Source organism: Gobio gobio (genome assembly GCF_949357685.1).
Source record: "Gobio gobio genome assembly, chromosome: 8".
In the NCBI taxonomy this organism is placed as follows: domain Eukaryota; kingdom Metazoa; phylum Chordata; class Actinopteri; order Cypriniformes; family Gobionidae; genus Gobio; species Gobio gobio.
Window position 1 is genome coordinate 48,356,057 of NC_137114.1, and position 20,792 is coordinate 48,376,848.

Here is a 20,792-nt window from a genome sequence, read left to right on the forward strand (position 1 = left end):
AATCGTGATTAACTTACATATTCTGTTTCTGTGTTTTGTTGTAATATTGTTAAAATAGGGCTGGGTGTTATGGCGATCTGATGATACTGGCTATTGTTAGCGATTTTGCTGTAAACGTTAACATTACCTTTTTATATCGCGGAATGGGAATATAGCGTATATAACGCAGCACTGACTTTACTAAAACTTTTTGACATTTTGACAAGGAAACATGCATGAATGTAGAATAATGAACGGGACATGCATGTGTTAAAATAAGCCTCTCTCAGACAGCAGGCGATCCCGAAATCAATTATCTTTCTGTAAAATGCGCACAATTATCTCAGAAACCCTGTCATGTGAGGTATTCACTTGATTTAAACAGTCAGTTATGTCTAAAGTAAAGTCAAACAGTTTAAGTTAACTTGGGGAAACCCGGATGAGTGTCATTCTGTGCATCAGTTCTTAAAGGGGCTGCAGCTTTGTCATAATTTTAATAAAACAAAAGAATAGAGAAGACCTTCTACTTCTTTAAGAATCATGTGATATTAATTAATTGAATATCATACAGTGAAGACTTTTAAAGCAGTATTATTCTGTAGCATTTTAATAAAATATCCATCAAAATAAATATATTGTGATATCGTTATTGTAAAATAAAATTTCTCATGTATGTATAATTATATGGTCATAATGCCCATCCCTACTGTCAGCTAGTTTTAAGATCAAGCTTGTCATAAAATGTAACAGTTTTGGAATGAGTAATCTGAGAACACTGTCATGTACACTTGTTCAACAGAGAGGACAGGAATCCACCATCCTTGGACTCTGAAGAATTATAGGCAAACCAGGATTTTGGATCTACTGTGAAGTTTTTGTATGGGCCTGGTGAGTATGTTTTGCAAGTCCATGTCCGTAAGTTGATAATTAATATTAATGTTTTATCAAACAAATTAATATTCATTTGTGTGTGTGCATGTTTCTTCCCCCCTCATGATACAGAAGTTTTGGATCCATGATCCTGAAGAACTTTTACAGATGTTGACCCTGAATGTGTAAAAGGTAATCTTAAAAATGTTGTCATTATTTTAATGTTCTCTGTTTTTTTCTGTAATGTAGACACATGCATTTTCTGTGAAGTTGCTTTGAAACAATATCAGGGTTTTTCCTACATTGAACTAGGGCTGCAACGACACGTCGACGTCGTCGATGACGTCGACTACGAAAATACGTCGACGTGCGTGAAATGCGTCGACGCGTCGGCGGCACATTATTTACGTTCTAGAATGGAACAGAAGATCTAGAATAATGGCAGCTTCTGCTCCCGGGCATAGTGAAAATGATCATTTATCATATAAAGCCAGACCGCGACATTCAAAAGTGTGGGAGTACTTTAAACAGAAGCCGAATAAAACTGTGCTTTGTTCGCTCTGTAACGCCGGTTTCACACTGCGCGCGGTGGCAGAGCAGGAGCTGTGCGCGTGGAGAGCGGGAGCTTTCACACTGCCAGTCAGTGTTGCCAAGTCCGCTTTTTTCCGCGGAATTGGGCTACTTCTACACTGTTGCCGCGGGCTGTGTCTCATGTCCGCGGGTTGAAGCAAAAAAACACACATATTTAACCCCCCGAACGCGATGTTTACCAGAGAACCTCCCTGAAACGCGATTGGGCTTGTTTTGGGCTAGTTTTGAGTAACGAATGGGTGGGTTTTGTTGTGTAAACCTGGCAACCCTTCCAGTGTTCTCTCCATGGTTCTCTCGCGCAGCTGAACCGTGGCGCGTGTATTGCAACAGACGGTCACATTTTCCGGGGTTCTTCTCCGACCCCAGTACGTCTCGTGCTTTTATTTATTATGGGCTGCATATATCTCCTGTTAATGCGACCTGGTTCCGCTCTGTCCCAAACACATATGCATAATAACTTGTTGTATATAGGTAGTTTACATGATTAAAGTAACATTAAAGTTAAGATATGCCTCTAGCTTTAATAATTTAAATGTGTCTTTGAAGTTTGGGCAAAAACTTCTGGCAGCTTTAGTCGTTGTTTATGCACAAGTATATCTTCAAAATAGACGACTAGTTATACATTAACACTATGCTGAAAGCTCCTGTATGTGAACCTTTTGCAGATAAATACAAGTGCATTTTCGTTTACTAAGTAAATCATACTCAACTACTATAGTAAACAACTTTTCCTAATTAGGCCTACTCTGTATACATTTTATGATGAATAGTATCATTATATATTATGTTTAAAAAGCTTCTTTTGTTCATATATATTCATTATAAAATGGCATACTATGTACACTACCCTTCCTGAAATACAATTAATATTGTCATCATTCATTGATTTCATGTTAAAATAATATACAAATTCACTACCCTCTTTGAAATACAATAATCAGTAAAAAAGAATAATAAGACTAATCTGGAAAAATAATCGTTAGATTAGACAACTAATCGAAAAAATAATCGTTAGATTAGTCGACAGAAAAAATAATCGTTAGTTGCAGCTCTACATTGAACATTTTTTGCCGGCCGCCAAAACAAATTTTTGTCCCGCCAAAGCCTTATTTGATGAGTTATTGTGATTTATGAGTGATGTAGAACAGATGACTGCTGCACTTGCGTTAACTGAGTGACAGAGAGAACGACCAGTGAGCTCCTACCCCGCTCGCACGCTCTCTGTCTTCAAAATAAGCATTCTTAGCTTTCTACTGTTTCACATTTTACGTTAATCAAAATCAAAAGGTCGGAAGACCGAATCCATGTTGCACGTGGCGCTATCAGACGATGTCTTCCTTTAATTACCGCTGGGTGTGAAATGCGCTCAAAAAACATTGACTGATTCTCTGACCAGCTGACATAAAGCATACTTTCAATAAACAGGAAACAAATCCTATCCGGTTATGAAGTGTTTTCTGTGTCTTGACAAATCTTTCGCGATTTTCTCAAGACGGGATTCACACACAACGCGTCTGCTAATGTCCAATTCGCCACCTCATGACTCCTTTGAACCGAATCATTTTAACGACTGGTTAGAACAACTGATCTGTCCAACACTGAACTCACAAATCAGTTTAATAATTTACTCAGAACAACACCTGAAATGAGAACACAAGTGTGCTTACCCACTTTAGCAAGAGTGGATAGTAAGAATTATTTTTAATTATCAACAGTCTTTCAGCTTATTTATGTGGACAATGTGTAGTAAAATAAATAGCCTAAAATCATTTAGTTTAGACTGGAGTGAGGTGAACCCAGAACAAATTTGTTGTTAGCTAGCTGATTGTAAATGGCAGAAAATTGGGCTATTTGTTCATTTTTTTAATACTATTTTTTTAATATTGATATGATTACCAAAACAATTATCAGTAAATAGTGTAAAAATGAGGGGAAAAAAACAAACATCAAGGTATCAAAATAAGATAAGCAAAAGTTACAAACTTTCTTTGAATTTATTTCAAATTTATTGTCAGTATTGCGCTTGCAGATCAAGTGGGTAGGGTATTTTTTTTTTACCGTGCGTATGTGTGTGTATGGATGACCATGTCTGTCAGCCACCACCGAAGACCATTTTTGACCCAGGAAAAACCCTGAATATGTATTGTGAAAAGCGCTATACAAATACATTTTAATTTAATTGTTTTACTTACTTTTATTGGCATTAACTATATATTATTAATGTATTATTTGGCAGGTCGCAAGATGTATTTTATTTTGTGAGACTTTGCTGAGGAAGTATTCTTTGGCTCAGTCTGAAAAGGCCCAGAAAAGAAACACTATGAAGAACATCACACAGAACCGTCAGAGAAAGAAACGGGTAAGTTAAGAAACCGGTTAAGCTTTTTCCCTCCAGAATGTTACTATACTCCTCTCTGAGTTTTAGTGGTTAATTTACTGTCATGTTTTGCAGTTGCTGGAGACCAGGTCCAGGGTTGCACAAACCAACACAGAACCTGTGGAAGACCGCAACTATAGACCAGATGAAGATGCTGCTGTTGTTGATGGAAGGCCAGTGTGGATGGTTAGGCTAGCTACTACAAACCAGACTAGACTGACCCACGCTACGCATCACATCACCAGCCCATCACGGCAGTTTGAAAAAATGTTCAAAACTCAAACAACATTGTGTTAGAGTTGGTCACAATTATTTTATAATTATAAATTTAATATTCAATTGTTCCATTTTAGATTGTCTTTATTCCTATGTTTATATACTTATACTTTTATTGGTTCCCATATATAGAACATTTACATATATTTTATATACACTTTTTAATTTATAGATTTCTTTGTCTCGTTTTATATTGTATACTTTGTATGTTTGTAACTTTTTAGATGTCCATGTTGCTTTTGATCTCCATGTTTTGTATTGTTCCTCTTACGTCGCCTTCCTTTAGAAACATTTTGTTCACTTATCTTTTCCCCCATTCATTTTAATGCATGTTTATAATGCTCTTTGTTCTTTTTATTTGGTTATATTGTTTACTTGGAATATTTATGTGTATTTTATATGCACTTTTTTTGTCTTATAAATGTATTGTTCTCATTTTATATTGTTTAATTTGTATATTTATTCTTTTCCTTTTTATGTTCACTGTGTATTTTATTCCTTTACATCTCTGTCTTTTAAATGCATTTTATTCATTTTTTTTCCCTTTTTGTTTCTTTACCAATTCATTTTAATGTATATTTATGTTCTTTGGACTGTTTATATTTTTACATTTGTTCCTTTACATTTTCATCCCTTTTAAATATATTTAGTTCACTTGTTTTTGTTTCACCATTGTTTTAATGTTTGTTTATAATGCTGTTAAGAATGTTTTTTTTTTTATTATACCTTTTTAATAAATATTTCAGACTTTCTCAAATTGTTTTGTGTGTATTTTTCTTTTGGGAGGGAGAGGGGATTATTTTTTATATATTATATATTAATGAGCAAAATCTGCATAGCTGGCCTATAACCAATCAAGTCCCTATGCTACAAAACCTAGCCCACCCTTAGCCTTAGAAGTAACCAATAAAGTCACTTGACTGGGTTTTCAATCCGTCCTGTCCTCCAATAGCAGTCTGGGTTTTGGGAGTGGTTTAAAAAAAACAACCAATCCAGTTTGAGATGAAGGACCAATAGGGGGTGGAAGGCAAAGCTGTTTAGAGGTGTGAAAATGTCTCCTGGGAAAAACTTGATGGGATTATTTGCCATGGCAACAAATGGCTGTAGCATGGGAGTATACGGGCACAACATACATCCGATTTGGTACCATTTCGGATGAATACGGACATATACGGATCCATGGAATTTGACCTATCCGGCCAGTATACTCCTGGATTCTTCCGAATTTCAGCAGTGTATACAGGAGTATCCTGGTCCGGATACACCTTTTTTCATGCAGTGTCAGCTCTAGAAAAAAGTTATTGTCCAGCTGAAGTAAGTTTTTGATTGATTCATTTCCGCTGTAAGAAATAATTAGTAATTTACTTCGGGGCCACTTACACGACACCATCCTCAACTAAAATAGAAAAACTATCAACACTGTTATCATCTTTGTGTAAACGTAAAAAAAACCCGGTAAGAACGGTAACGGCACGCACATAAGCATTACGTGTTTAGTCTATAGGCAGGCACATTTGAATATGTGCACAGGCGCATAGTGTTTCTTTAAAAAATGATTGCCAATGACTTGTCTGACATGTGTAACGGAGGCCACCTAGTAGTTGCTGTGTGAGTAAACCTCAATCCTCTGAACTCAAGAGATGCTCTAGCGACTGACGCCAGAGGTTGCAGCCTTTAGCCTCCTTGTTAAAGCATCCGACTCTCATGCCAGCGGACCCGGGTTCAAGTCCCGCTTGGAGCGGGTGGGTCGAACAGGAGGGGTTGCACATGCATAAAACAGCATTAATACTTAATACTGTGATAAATATGTTTGAGATGTATAGTATTATTGTCCACCAAGTGATCAGGTCCTGTATCACAATAGAAGCTGTAGTTAGAAAATAATAGAAGCTGGAAAATATGAAAAGTTCTGAAAACTGAAAATGAAAATGTTGTTGACAATTCAAACTGATTTGTTGAAAACCGAACAGAATGTCTCAAAACATAAAACTAGAACAGAAGCCAAAAACATGTCATCAGTGTTAAAATAATTTTAAATGTTAACGAAACTTTAAAGAACTCTTGTAGTCCCCCTGTGGTCAATCATTTTATCACTTAAAACTCATCTTTGATAATCAAAATTTAAGTTTTTTTTTCTTGTGAAAACATGTCTTTGTGCCTTAAAATAGATTGAATGTAACTCTTCACTAGAAGTTTGCGCAGGACTGTTTTTTAAAGGGTCATGAAACCCCCCTGCTGCAGGCTGTTTTCTCACACCTTCGATTTGAAAAGGCTTCCAAAAAGGGGCGTGGTCGACTGCGAAAAGTTGGGATGGGTATTGTGTGAAAGAGGGAATGGTTTGCATAAATAGGGGAGTGTCAATAGGCGCATTAAAATGAGCTAATTTGCAAACTGGCAATGCACACACACCAGGGCCGGCTCTAGCTCTTTGGTTGCCCTAGGCGAGATTGAGTTTTTACTGCCAACTTCCTACCCCTACTTCCAGGGAGCACAACGAAGGCAAACCCTCCCAAAGAAAGGATATTTTCATGTTACTAATAAGTATTTTTTGTTGACATATATCAACATAATCACGAAGGTCTCTAGAATCATCCAAACATAACAAATCTTACAACAGATCTATAGTTTTTTTGTATACTTAGTCAAACATAATAAATTTGATTATGAATACAGATTGATCTGTTGAAAGCAGTTATTTTGATTTAGATGCTAAATGTTCTCCTCTTATACATATTTGACATTGAAGGGGTGCATAGGCTACAACATATTTGCCCACCGGCAACTAAGTTGCCACAGATTCAAATACGATTTTCAAGAAAAAATACAAAAACCTGGGGAAAATAAATGCAGGACATGCCATTCAGAAAAAAATTGGGCACAAATGGGTTAAGTATTTATAAAAACTATACAAACAAAAATGCTCCTATAGTTACTCCAAGACTTAAAAAGCTAATTATGACTTAAATGATACACTCTAATAAATTGCACATACAAAAATGTTACAAAGAACGTTGGAGGATATTTAACAAATTATGACTCAAACTATGGATGAACAAACAAAAAGGCTTTTATAGTCACTCCAACACTTAATCAAGAAAATTAAGACTTGAAGGATCAACTGCAATAAATTGGTCATACACAAATGCTAGAAAGAATGTTCAAGGATATTTACCAAATATTAACTCCATAAACTGTGCAAAAACTCTCTTAAGCACCTGTAAAGACACTTAAGCAAATTATGACCCATAAACTGGATTAACTATGCCCTCTACAAACAAAAGTGCTATTATGGATACACTGTACTTACCACTACAAAATTAAAATGTATAAGTTCTTGTAGCTCTATCCCTATCTTAAATAATAAAAGATGAACAGTTGTTTCTGGCATTTCTATTCACCTTCAAAATTGACGCAGCATTAAAATTTGGCTCGTCTGGATTTCCTTATTGTCAGTGAAATGCGTAGTAATATGTAGATAACTAGCTAGCTAGTGATAGCTTAGTGACAGCAATAAAACGTCCAATGCCGTCCAATATTAGTTGATAATATCGATAATACGAAGTAAATTTATTTCGTTTGACACATTTATGGCTGAGATGAGAAGACTTACCTCTATACTGGGCTTTCTTTCGATCATCTGCCTTTCTCTTTTTCCGTCCCTGTGCACTCGAGGGTTTAGACCGCTGCATTTTTGAAGAACGCGCCAGTGATGAGCTCATGCCTGACCAACCGTCTGAATGCCTGTGCTCGACAATACTCACTATCAATTCAATCTAATAATCAGGTTAAGTAATTAAACGTGCGGCTGAGGGGGCGCCCAATGATGATCATGTTTAATAAACAGTATGTTTTATTTCGCTTGTTTTAATTCTATGCTTATTGGGAAGTAAGTTTAAGGGCGCCACAAGAGGGCGCCTGGCTGCGCCCCCAACACATTTGTCGCCCTAGGCAACCGCCTAGCTCGCCTATAGCAAACGCCGGCCCTGACACACACAGACACAGGCAGGGCTTAAAAACGGAAAAAAATATCAATCGGTTCACTCCGAGCAGAATCGATATTATAGCGTTTCCGTTTTTGCGTTCCTCAATAAACATTACTGTTCCGAAAACGGTTTGATATGAAAAAATACCGGTTAATAACAATATTTTAATTTAGCCTATACTTTAAACAAATATGTATAAATAGACTTATTTTCACTCAATAATAATATAACGCATGGTAATTAAACTTGAATATTTATTTCATAACATTTTTAAAACCAGAAATACATGCATTAATTACAAAGCATAAACAGCGGACCTATTTTAATGGAGCGTTAGACAATCTTAAGTGGCCTCTTATGCCTAATTATTTTCAGAAGAGTGATAACATTCTTTGTACATAACTTTTTTTCAACACGACTTGTTTTAAAAATTGCATGAATAAAGAATAAATAAACTGGATAACCATTGCTCTTTTAATGCACCGTCAACAGCTAATTTCAAAGCAAACACTGCGCAACACGTCCTTGCATCACATAATCAAATTCAGTCAGCTAATAAAGCTTGATCATTTAATGCAATATAACATACCATTTAATACGAAGCATCAACCGTCTAAATAGAAAACATTGACCTGTCCTGTACTGGCGATCTGAAAGACTACAGGAAAAATGTTTGATAGATGCTAGTAGCCTGCTTGGACAGGCTTAAACAAAATCCATAAACTAGCCTAAATCAGTCTATTTGAGCTTAAAGTCCGTACTGCTTATTTAAACGTTCGAAAAGAATGTCCTCCAATACCTGCACATTCATTGTAGACCTCAGCGGGGAAAGAAATGTACTTGAGGCATGAAAATGCGCGCGCTCTACACTGACTTGCGTTACCGGTAGATTCATAGATGACTGGTGCGCGGGCATTTCACTCACGCTTGATCCGTCAACGTCACATGCTGTACTACTCTATTCATGATTGGTCACTGCCAAATTAAAATATTAAAGAGAACGAAAAAATAACGTTATTAACTGGTTAATTGTCATTTCAAATTAACGTTTCTGTTCAGAACGATTCAAATTGATTTTGATTTCGTTTCCGTTTATGTTCCTCTTAAAATTTTGTTCGTTTCCGGTTTTCATTTTCGTTCCTTGAACCGGTTCAGAGCCCTGGACACAGGTGACATGGATAGCGATACCGACAGCAGCAGTTCCAGCGGTTCTGAGACATGTTCTTGGTTCACACATTGGCAATGTTTACAACAGAGAGATGATAATGAGGAAGCACACTGAACAGTGTGACCAGAAGGGGCAGGATTATGATCACGTTGACTCACGTAAGATGATTGACATCTGTACAGCGAATGAGAGAGCTCTGAGATCATCATAAGTGATGTGCAGCAGAAAGCAAAATACACTGAGATCGCTCTGAATGTCATTCAGCTCTTCAGATCAGCATAATTCAATGAGAAATTAATAGAAATGTTATTCTGTATGATGAAATATTTTGCAAACATGTGATAATAAATCTATATTTGTCCAATTATGCAAACTGTTTCACAAAAAGCCTGAACACATGCGGGTTAGTGCATGTCTGTGACCACAAATAAAACGGAGAAGACGTGGCTTTTGATTCTTGTTGATATTTCATTCAAAATATTGTTCATTACAGATCGATTATTTTGCACTCCTGACATAAATTCAGAAATTAATGTCAACGATTGTAGGTTCGCCGTGCGATTCCTCAAGTTCATTTTACTTTACCAAACCTTTGTAGCAATGGCTTCCACAGACGGCGTCCCGGTTACAGCTCGCTCAGCACCTTTACTTCGTATCAGCGCGACCATCCGCCTCAGTTGTTCCACCGTAGATTATTGGTCTTTATCCACACGAAAGTAATCCAGGGAGCACATTCCCGATACGCTGAAAACAACACCTCACTTTCCTCCTTGACTTTTCCGCACGCTGCTTCCAAAACTTCCCCACCATGTATCAACAATAATGATGGAAGACGAACCTGACAGAAGTGACGGTCTCATGCAAAATAACTAAATTATATTTTATGCATACTAAAGCGCAGTGATTGGATTGAATGAGCTTTATGTCATGAATATATGTCGAGAATCGCTCGAAACGGTCGACGTCAGCATGTTCGAGCAGCCCATACTTGGGCCTACGGTACACGCTGACGTCAGCTTCTGTGACGCTGCTCTGACTCAGCTTTTCAAACTGGAAGACAGAAATCGCTCTGAAAAATGCAAAAATAACAATTTTTCACATATGAATAACATTAATGAGTACCTTTAGTGTTTTCAATGATGTGCAGCCTATACATATCTGTTTACATCTCAAAAAAAGTGTTTTGGGGTTTCATGACCCTTTAAGTCCCGCTCCCGCTGGGGTTATATTCCGCACCCACCCATTCCCGATATATATACACTCTTTGTTCACCTGCTGTCCGCTTAGAATAATTTTCTTCCTGACCCGACCATCCTACTAAATTTAGATCTCTTTTTCAGAATTTCACATATAAATTTCCACGGAGAAAATAAAAATGTAGTCTGCACAAACATTTTATTTATTATTTTATTCGCCTTATCAAGATAAAAAAAAAAACTGTAACTGTTTTGACTTTGTAAATGTCAGTTTAGTTTGACCCTTTGTGATGATGCATGAGTGCCGCCTTAAACCCGAGGTTCCAGTCTTGTGACTGCTGAACGGGAACACTTTTAGGCCTTTATCACATTGCGCAAAGGGTATTTTTTTTTCATCTGCGTCTATGACACATGAAAAAGACTCCCATACATCAGACTTGCCTGATGTGGGTTTCTTAGCAGTAAACTGACCATTTTCCAGTCCAAGTTGAACGTCCTTCAAGGACAGCGCATCCACCCTTTGCTCTGCCATCCTTATTCTGCTCTGTCAGTTATCGACAACCTGCCTGTTCTTTCTGAGGGCCGTATATTTACCACCGGTACAGTCTGCCCTGAGGACTGTTATGCACATGCTGCGCGCACAGACCTACAATGCATGACGCAGAAAGAACTGGTCCATTCGTGCAGCTCGTGCAGCGCGTGCAGCTCGTGCAGCGCGTGCAGCGCGTGCATAACGTGCGTGCAGGCTGTATACCGGGTGGTCGATAAGATTAAGTAAAGCGAAGATATGCTGTTCTGAAAGGTCGTCGGGAACGTGATATTGAATGACCGACCGCTCCCGTTCAAATTACACCAGAGTTACCAACCGCTACCGTGTTTTAGTCGGAAGCAGACCTCTACTCTACACTCTTGCTTCATGAATATGCAAATGAGCCCCCTAGGGCTGTTCAATTCAATTCTTTTTTTTACGAAAGAATGGATGAACCTAGTCCTGGAGTTGACCCCAGGATATAAGGAAGAAGAAATTCTGAAAGGTATTAAAAAAAAACATAATAGTCCTCATTCACATCAACGCCATCTTTAACTTAACGGTAATGAAAACTAGGCTGTGAGGGACAGGCATGCATTTCTTCAGTGGCTTGTACTGTTATTGTGTTGTTGTTTTTTGGATTGTTCTGCTGATGAAACGCTGCAAAAATATCTTTCCAAGGGATTTCAGTAAACAAAAAACTCCCAACAATATAAGCTGTGGAAAACTATAAGTGATCAAGGAGCTTTATGCAGCTTTTTACAGCGGATTCCATTGAAAACATGGTAAGTCTGTTTTTCACAGCCTCGCTTTCATACCTGTCAATTCACCTCATTCATTATGGTGAGGTCATTAGTGTCAAGACAATCGTCAAATGCACAGATGCAAGGGAGACATGTAGAAAAACAATACTTTATTATTATTGTGTATTATTAATTATGATAGTGTATTTGCTTCATTACAGTGCGGAGATGTGATTTACTGAATGCGGCCCCTTTAAGAGACATGACACCGCGTGCACTGAGCATGCGCAGAAGAGAGAAGCGCTAGAGCCCTTCTATACGTTTTGTTTTCTCTCTTCTCTCTCTCTTTTCTTTTTCTTGTTTCCTTTGACGCTATTATGAATGTAACAGTTGAACACATTGTGATCTCCTATAATTTGTATTATGTTAATGTTCTTGTTAATGTGAGAGAGAGAATCGCGAGAGATGAGATGAGATGAGGAAACCAGTTGAAGCTGAAAGCGACGCAGTTAACGATCGTGAATGAAGGACAAATGTGGAATATTTTCTCCGGATGCCTTATATTTCCAGTCTGCAGGTGAGAGATGTTTCATTTATAATGTAAGAGTTGATTTTTTTGTGTTGCCTAAATGTACTAAATCTTTCGTAGTGTAACGTACAGAGAATGAAATATAGTCATTAATTTTGATCAGCCTCTTTTCAGTCTGCACATATTGTGTATGATTTCTGTTATCTTTGTTAGATATCAGTTTAATTCAATATATTAATTGAAGAATTTGACCTGTGACTTGTTTCATCTGTATAAAATCTGGAGTCACATAAAAACGAGCAACCTTCCTTTAAAGCTACACTGTGTAACTTTTTTAGTCTATTCTTAGCTAAAAACACTTAGTTCTTTCAAAAATATATGTGCTCATTAATGTATATTTACTTCTTTCAAGTAATAAAGTATTCTCGTAAGTTTATAATATGCCATTGAAAATACATTAGGTAATGGGATCTAACGGTGGTCGCCATGTTGCCCCTCCATCTTGAAAGTACATTAGCCAAAGAGGGACATACCCGTAAATTCAAGCTTCGCTTTTCGCGTTTTAACCGGTTTTAATACTCGATGGCACTGTACAAAATTCTCTGCCTCGCGCATGTGCGCGTCAACTTGTTCAGACTTGTCTGGTGCATGTGCAGAGAGTTTTCATCTCAGCAGCGTCAGTAACAGAGTTATAAGGAGTTTTCCTGGCTTGTTTATTCCTCAAAAGTCTGTTTTTCCTTGCGTGGTATTTCTGTGCGTTAATAACTCCGTAAGTAATAATAGTTATTGTCATTGTAGATGTGTTTCAGAGTGTGTCATCGCGTAATTCAGTTGATGTCACCTCAGAAGTATTTTTGTGTCAACATACAATAGCGTAATGCTCACCTATTTGAATAATCATTCAGTTATTTTGTTATCAACAATGTTTATTCGTTTATAGAAAATATTTGCTTGTAATGTATGTTGATGGAAATATGTATCAGGTCTGATCGGCATATTAACAATTGTTATACAGAGCGCACTGCAGTGCTAACGTTAAAGCGCCGCACACACTTTTGTAACCGGACACCGCTTGTTAGCAGCGGCAGCTCCGCTCCTTTTAATGCAGCTGCCTTTAGCGCCTATATATGGTACAATAAGCTCTGGTTTACGGTTACATTATACAAATGTAACTTATAAGTATAGTTATACAGTTCTTAACTGTGTATGTATATTTACCATCCTTATTTGTTCTCTCACAGAAACCACATTTATGTACATATCCACGCAAACCTGTTTATGCCTTGCAATTGGATGACTGAATAAACATTACTAGCATCAAAGTTCACTCTGGATTAGCTGCAGTTCTTTCTAGCCGAAGAATTAGGCCAGTTGAGTTCCAACCATCCCACTGCGCACAGAATATCCCACAGGCACCGTGTCGAATGTGGACGAGGTCGAACTGGAAGCCATGTTAATCTTGGACTAAATCGGCCACCGTAGGAGTTGAAACGAAATCGGAATTGAGAGGAACAGAAACTAAAGTTCACTGGATGGTCATATACCTTTTCACCACTAGATGGGGGAAAATATCACACAGTGTAGCTTTAAGGCTGTTTTAAATGCTACTAATATATAACCATATCAAAATGCTCTATATTTATAAAATCAAGCACATATGGTCATTTGTGTAATTATTGAAGTATTTCAGTATAAACTCAGAAACCTTGAATTTGGCAGATCTGGTGTCCCTCACAACAATTCACCAAATAAGAAATATTCCGTTCAACCGCCAGTGAAATAATGAGAAATATAGAGATGAGAAATTATATTGAAAATGCATCTAAATTATCACAATCTTGTATAATATTTCCACATTTTGATTGTCAAGTATTATATTATTTTGCCCTGTCCTTCTCAGTCCCTTAATTGACGGTTGATTTCTGTCATCTTGTTAGATTTCTGATTAGTTTACATATTAATTTAATAATATAACCTGTGCCCAGTTTCATCCTCATAATATCCTGTGTTACATAAAATGAGCAACCTAGAGCTGTTTATACACTACTAACGTGTAACCATCAAAATGCTCTATATTTGAACTAAATTAAAGACACCATATGTATTTGCTGTTAAAGTAATTAGGTATAAATTCAGTAACTTCTCTTTGATTTTTCCAGGTCTGGTCCTGTGGGCGTCAGTATCTCACAGTGATCACAGTTCACACCTGCAGTGAAGCCCCTCCCACAACAATTCACCAATAAATACTGGGAATATTCACATCATCCTACAAGAGAAGGACAAACTCCAGGTGTAGCAGCTGAAATCTGTGCGACTGTTAAAGATGGAGTTTATTAAAGAGGAGATTGAAGACATGAGTTATCCAGAACCATCCAGAATAAAACATGAAGATACTGAGGAACAAACAGGTTGGTGTCCATTCTTGATTCTTCATTATTGACTGCTTTAGTAGCTGTGAAATAATAATCAGTATATGGATGATGAATTATAGAGAAATGCATATATATGATCTGAATCAGAACTGACTGTTGCACATTAAAGATACTTAATACTCACACTGACAGATACTTGATTTCTTGTTTTCTGCTGAGTGTTTTCAATTTTCACATTTAACCTCATTGAACTGATTCTGTCTACTTATGTTTATTTTAGACCAGATGGAAGAGAAGGAACAACGACACAAACTAAAGGACATAAAGAAACTCTGTGACTTCAAAACTCAAAAGACAAAAGACAAAAAGCTGCACAACTGCTCTAGAGAAAACCTTAACAAACACTTGAGAGTTTACACTGGAGAGAAACCGTTTAACTGTGATCAGTGTGGTAAAGATTTTATTTCATCATCAAATCTAAAAGAACACTTGAAAGTTCATTCAGATGAGAGACCTCATGTGTGTTCTCTCTGTGGAAAGAGTTTTTCATGGCTGAACAGTTTTAAACAGCACCAAAAAACACATGATGGAGTGAGAGATTGTGTGTGTTCGGACTGTGGGAAGAGCTTTACTAGAGCTGGTGAACTGAAACTTCACCAAAGAATTCATACTGGAGAAAAACCTTTCAAGTGCTCATATTGTGACAAGAGTTTCATTCAATCTCATCACCTGAAATCACATGAGCGAGTTCATACTGGAGAGAAGCCGTACCACTGTACTCAGTGTGAGAAGAGTTTTAAAGATGCAGGAGGTTTAAAAAAGCATCTGCTCATTCACTCTGGAGAAAAGCCGTTTAACTGTGATCAGTGTGGTAAAGATTTTATTTCATCATCAAATCTAAAAGAACACCTGATAGTTCATTCAGATGAGAGACCTCATGTGTGTTCTCTCTGTGGAAAGAGTTTTTCATGGCTGAACAGTTTTAAGCTGCACCAGAAAACACATGATGGAGTGAGAGATCATGTGTGTTGTGACTGTGGGAAGAGCTTTTATAGAGCTGGTGATCTGAAACTGCACCAAAGAATTCATACTGGAGAAAAACCTTACAAGTGCTCATACTGTGACAAGAGATTTATTCAGTCTGGATCCCTGAAATCACATGAGCGAGTTCATACTGGAGAGAAGCCGTACCACTGCACTCAGTGTGAGAAGAGTTTTACACGTTTATCAAGTCTTCAAACTCATATTAAAAAATATTGTAAGTGAGCAACATTTGTTTTCATGTCAAATACCTGTGTGAGATAAAATAAGGAGTTTTTCCACTCAACAGTCATCAACTCTTACAGTGTAAATAAAGTCGCTGTGTTTTTATTTTCCGTCAGGATGGATTGTGTGCTAAATTGTTCATTCTAGAATTGGATATAATAATTTCTTTATTTACTTGACATCTGTTTGTAATGCAATTATGAGAAATAAAACAATATCTTGTCTTGATTGACCTGTTTAATGAACAGAGAATTAATTATATCGTTTTAATCACATTAATGAGATTTTTATCGTTCTATCTTAAAGAGCACCTATCATGGAATTTTGAAATTTACCTTTCATGTAGTGTGTAACATAGATCTAAGTGAACAAAAACATCCTGCAAAGTTTAAAATATGACAGTGCACCGTATATATAGTTATTTTCTTTCAAAAGTAAGAGTCGACTCTGAGTCATTTTTAAGAATCGTTAGAAGACCGAAGCTTTTTCTCTGACTAGATGACGTCAACTTGTCAAGTTATTTGAATACGATACGCCAACTTATTGCGCTCCGAGACGCCAGTGAAAACTGGAAAACATCATGGCGATGAGACGCTGTGTTCTGAAGTGCGACTCAAAAGCAAACTTTTTCATCTGCCCAAGGATGAGCATTTGAAGACTAAGTGGCTTGAAGACAAACCATACATCGTCGCGATTGTGTGTTTATTAGTCTTCAAATGCCTCTATTAGCATGTTTCGCGATCTCAGGAAGCTTTTATTATGGACTTCTATTATGGCACATGGTATCTTCTTTGTCTGTCTGTACCATATATGGACTACATGTGCACAGAGCGCCCTCCGGCTGCCAGTATGAATTGAAAACCACACATAAGAGACTCAATCGCTCATGATTAGGCTATCTGCACATTTTGAGGAAGTATTGAATAAAAAATACTCCTGTTTAGAAATTTGACACAGACATATGAGAATCTATCAATATGTCTCCTCATCTGCACACTTTTGAACTAAAAGCCCTGAGGGATGTTGATTTGTCGCGAGTCTTCGTGAGGAGAATAGAGAAGTTTTTTATGAATGAAAGCAGCTGAGGCTCATATTACAATCAAACGGTACCGACGCACTTTTCATATTCATAACACCTGACACATATTAACAAATTACTGTCACTATAAGACTTTGATGGGCGTTCCGTTTCCGAAAATATCTGCACAGACTATACCAATCACAACTGACTGGGTCATCGGACCAATCACCACAGATTAGCGTCACGTAAAGGTGGGGTTTTGAAAAGTGAATCACTAAAGGAATCATTTGAGAATCGCTGTCAAAACAGGTAAAAATAAATGCATATTATAAGAAAACTAAAGTCTTATTTGTCATTGCATGCATGCAAAAACTGTTGTTGGGGACTTCTAAAACAATATTTGGAACATTTTAAATGCCATAATAGGTGCTCTTTAAGTCAAGTCGCCTTCATTTATAGCACTTTTTACAATATAGATTGTTTCAAAGCAGCTTTACAGTGATAATATGAACTTAATGGAAGATAGATTGTTTTGGCTGTACATCTGGGACCTTATTCACAAAAAATCTTAAGGCTAAAAATAAAATTAAGGCTATACATTTTGATAGGTGTAAACCGAGTTCTGGGATATCCTGCTCTGCCTTTGAGAAAATTAAAGCTCAGACGAGCCGATCTGGAATCTTCCCTGTATGTCATCATACGGGGAACGGTTACCTCCCCTTCCTCTGCTTTGCCCGCCCAGAGAATTTGGAGAAAATGGATTCAGTTTATCAGTAGCGATGTCAGCACAGGCTTTACAAACAGGCTTTCAGGATATGGATTCGACAGCACCGCCACAAACAGTGAGTAACAGTGTTCATTAATGCCTGATATGTGATCAGTGATCAGTGATTTCTGATGTTGAGCTAATAATAAAGTTCACACAGACTTTATTTCTAAATCGTTTAATACTGTCAGTCCCGCCGCTGGCTTTCTTGATGCCCTAAGCGTAATGCATCAGTGACTAAAACGATAAACTTCACATGGTTTCTGTTAGTAGCATGAAACAAATCTGTTATTTAAATGAATAAGCTACAGAGAGAGATCAAAGAAATCGCTCTTTATAATGCTCGAATGTTCGGATCTATCAATCACACATTGTGAGTGTATCTGCACACTTGCCCAAACTCCCGTTATAATGAATGACGCTTTTATGCTGCACAACAAAGCTCTTACTGTATTCATATTGAAGTCGTGTTTGCTGTTAGTTGTGGTGAAAGCATTTTGTGAGAGAAAACGCGTTGCAATGACGAGATCACTGCATTCACGCGATCAACAGACTGTCTGCCTACTCAATGCTCATCACTGCAGCCATTCATGTGATGGGAAAAGATCTAAAAATAATGCTATAATCAACACTTACAATTCGTTCATCTCGACGGCTGTGATGGTAAAAAAAACGTAGTAAAAGTATTCAAGAGGGGTTCCATGTGTTACAAAGTTCGTAGAATAAGAAGGGAGAAGACAGGGTCGGCGTAGCTGGGACTCGTGTTTATTCAGATGTCTCAGATGCAAACAAAATAAGCTTGCGCTCTCAACAACTCGGTACAATAAAACTCTCATCTATCTTTCTCCAGCTCTCCGTCTCTCTGGTCCACGAGTGCCCAGTCCGTCTCTCTCTGGACTTGCAGTGCTTGCAGAGTCAGACCTCGCTAAACCACGCCCCCTCCACCACATAATCTAGTACTCATTTCAAATAAAAAGATGTCAGCCAATCACGACAGTGGGCGTTTTTACTGAAGTCTCACAGCAGACACGCCCCTTCAAACAGAGCATTCAAGCCAGAGGGCTAATATCAGTATAGAAAAAATACTTTTTATTTCTAAAGTATGACATTTTTTGATGTAAAAACCATACTAACAATATAAGTACACCTCAGGAAACATTATAAAATAATTTTAAAAATCCATGCCATGGGACCTTTAAAATATGTTTTAAGCCTTTAACACGTTCTGTCTTAATATGTTTTCCTTTTGTTAACTTTTTTCTTAAACACAACCCTACCTAGAACAGTTGCCACTGGTTCACATATGGCTTTATTTGAATGTTTCAGCATGGCATACCGTAAAAAAAGTTGTTAGAATTACGTTGTAGTGACTTTATCACAGTCGCCTGCTGGTTGCCTTTGTGCCTTTGATTGCCACCAGTGGGCACTCCACACTGGACTATTGCCATACATTCAGGACTTCATTACCCATAACCTACTGCCCGGTCTATCAGCCATGATTGTTCTCAGATGTTTGTCAATTGCATCATTAACTATTTAAGGTTGATTCACTCTTGTCATTCTCTGCTAGGTTTTTGGGCTCTCTAAGCATTATTTCCTGGTTCATGTCTTTTGGGGTTTGGATTTCTTGGCTGTCTCTTGCAGTGATGCAAGGTAGGGATGTGTAAATTAAGCCTCACGAAGCAGTGAGGCTTCACCCTGACTGTTTCGGGAAAAGATTCAAAGCTTCGAGAGTGTCAAGAACAGCGCCATCTGGTGCTTATTTAAAATAAAGCAGGCAGAAGTCTGTGGAAGAAGCTCTGTCAGATGAAGCAACCACAGCACACTCCATCGTTTTAATGCTATGTGTACAAATAAAAGCTTTAAATGTTTGTGTTTAATGTGTCCAGTAAATAAATTAATTTACCCATTAAAGTGTGTCAATAAAATATTATATGAGCTTATATGATTCAAAAAGATGTAACGTAGGCCTACTCTCTCTCTCTCTCCACACACACACACACACACACACACACACAAACACAAAATAAGGACATTGTGTGATAGGATCATCTGTAATTAAATGTGCTCATGACACTTGGCAGTGATAGTGCTTGTGTAACAGTAGGAATGACAGTAAGGTGATAAAGGTTTTAATTATTTTTATTAAGAAATAAAAGCTGTTTCACAGTGTTGGGGCTGAGTCTATTTCTCCTCTTAGACAGCACTTCCCCAGCCTTGGAGAACACTCTTTCACATGGTACAGAGGAGGCTGGGGTACAAAGAAACTGTAATGCCAATGAATATAGATGTGGGTACACATGTTTCTGAATTCTCCAGTATTCAAGTGGGTCTTCAGCTCTTTGTATGTTTGCCTCTGTAAGATATTTATCCACTTCAATGATCGCATCAGAAGTGGCATTTGAGCTTTGTTTGTGCTGGTCTACATCAGTGTCCAACAGGAGCCAAAGGTTTCCACCTAAGAAGTGTGAGGAGAAAAATATTTAATTGGCAATGACTGTACATGTACATTGACTGAATATAACACACATCAACGGTCATCAATTATAAAATTGAATAATATTAAATACAATAATAATAAATAAATACTTGAGCTTGGTGTGGGCTGTTGGGTTGATGATGGTGCTTCTGTTGGCTGAGTGCTTGCTGATGTGGATGGTGTTTCTTCCTCCGCCCTGATGAGATTGCCACATTCTACTTTTAGCTGTTTCACAGCCTCTGTCATTTTACCTTGATTAAGGAAACCCAAGGTTTTAAACCTAGGGTCCAGCAGAGTTGGCAGGGTCATTATGCTGAGCGACTCCATATTCCATGTGTTCTCTCAGGCGCCTGATGAGGTTTTCAGTTAACTCCTTCGTGATGTCCATGGTTAACCTATGAAATACAAAATGATTTACTCTGTGCAAAAAAAAAAAAAAACATAAAACATTGCTAAAGAGTATTGTAAATAAATACCCAATTTGCTCAGTCTGTAATGTATGGTGAATCATTTTTAACAAAGGAATCACTTTAGAGCCAGACACTCGTTTTTCTTCAGACAGCTCTACAGTGGCCAGGTGGAATGGGGCGAGAACACACAAAATTTGATGTATGGCTTCGTAGTCCTGTGCATGAAGTGCTGTTATA

At 37.6% G+C, this 20,792-nt stretch overlaps 2 protein-coding genes across 2 annotated transcripts in view; both read left to right on the forward strand.

The window, feature by feature from the left end:
* The window catches only part of LOC307129956 (uncharacterized protein), a 236,371-nt gene that overhangs the window by 44,158 nt on the left and 171,421 nt on the right, over positions 1–20,792 (forward strand). The gene's annotated exons all lie outside the window — the stretch shown is intronic.
* Positions 12,000–16,106, forward strand: LOC307129967 (uncharacterized protein). The gene is made up of 3 exons (XM_079822790.1): positions 12,000–12,289; positions 13,483–14,649; positions 14,894–16,106. Exons 2-3 carry the CDS (start codon positions 14,565–14,567, stop codon positions 15,877–15,879), a joined length of 1,071 nt encoding a protein of 356 aa, XP_079678916.1. The 5' UTR covers positions 12,000–12,289; positions 13,483–14,564; the 3' UTR covers positions 15,880–16,106.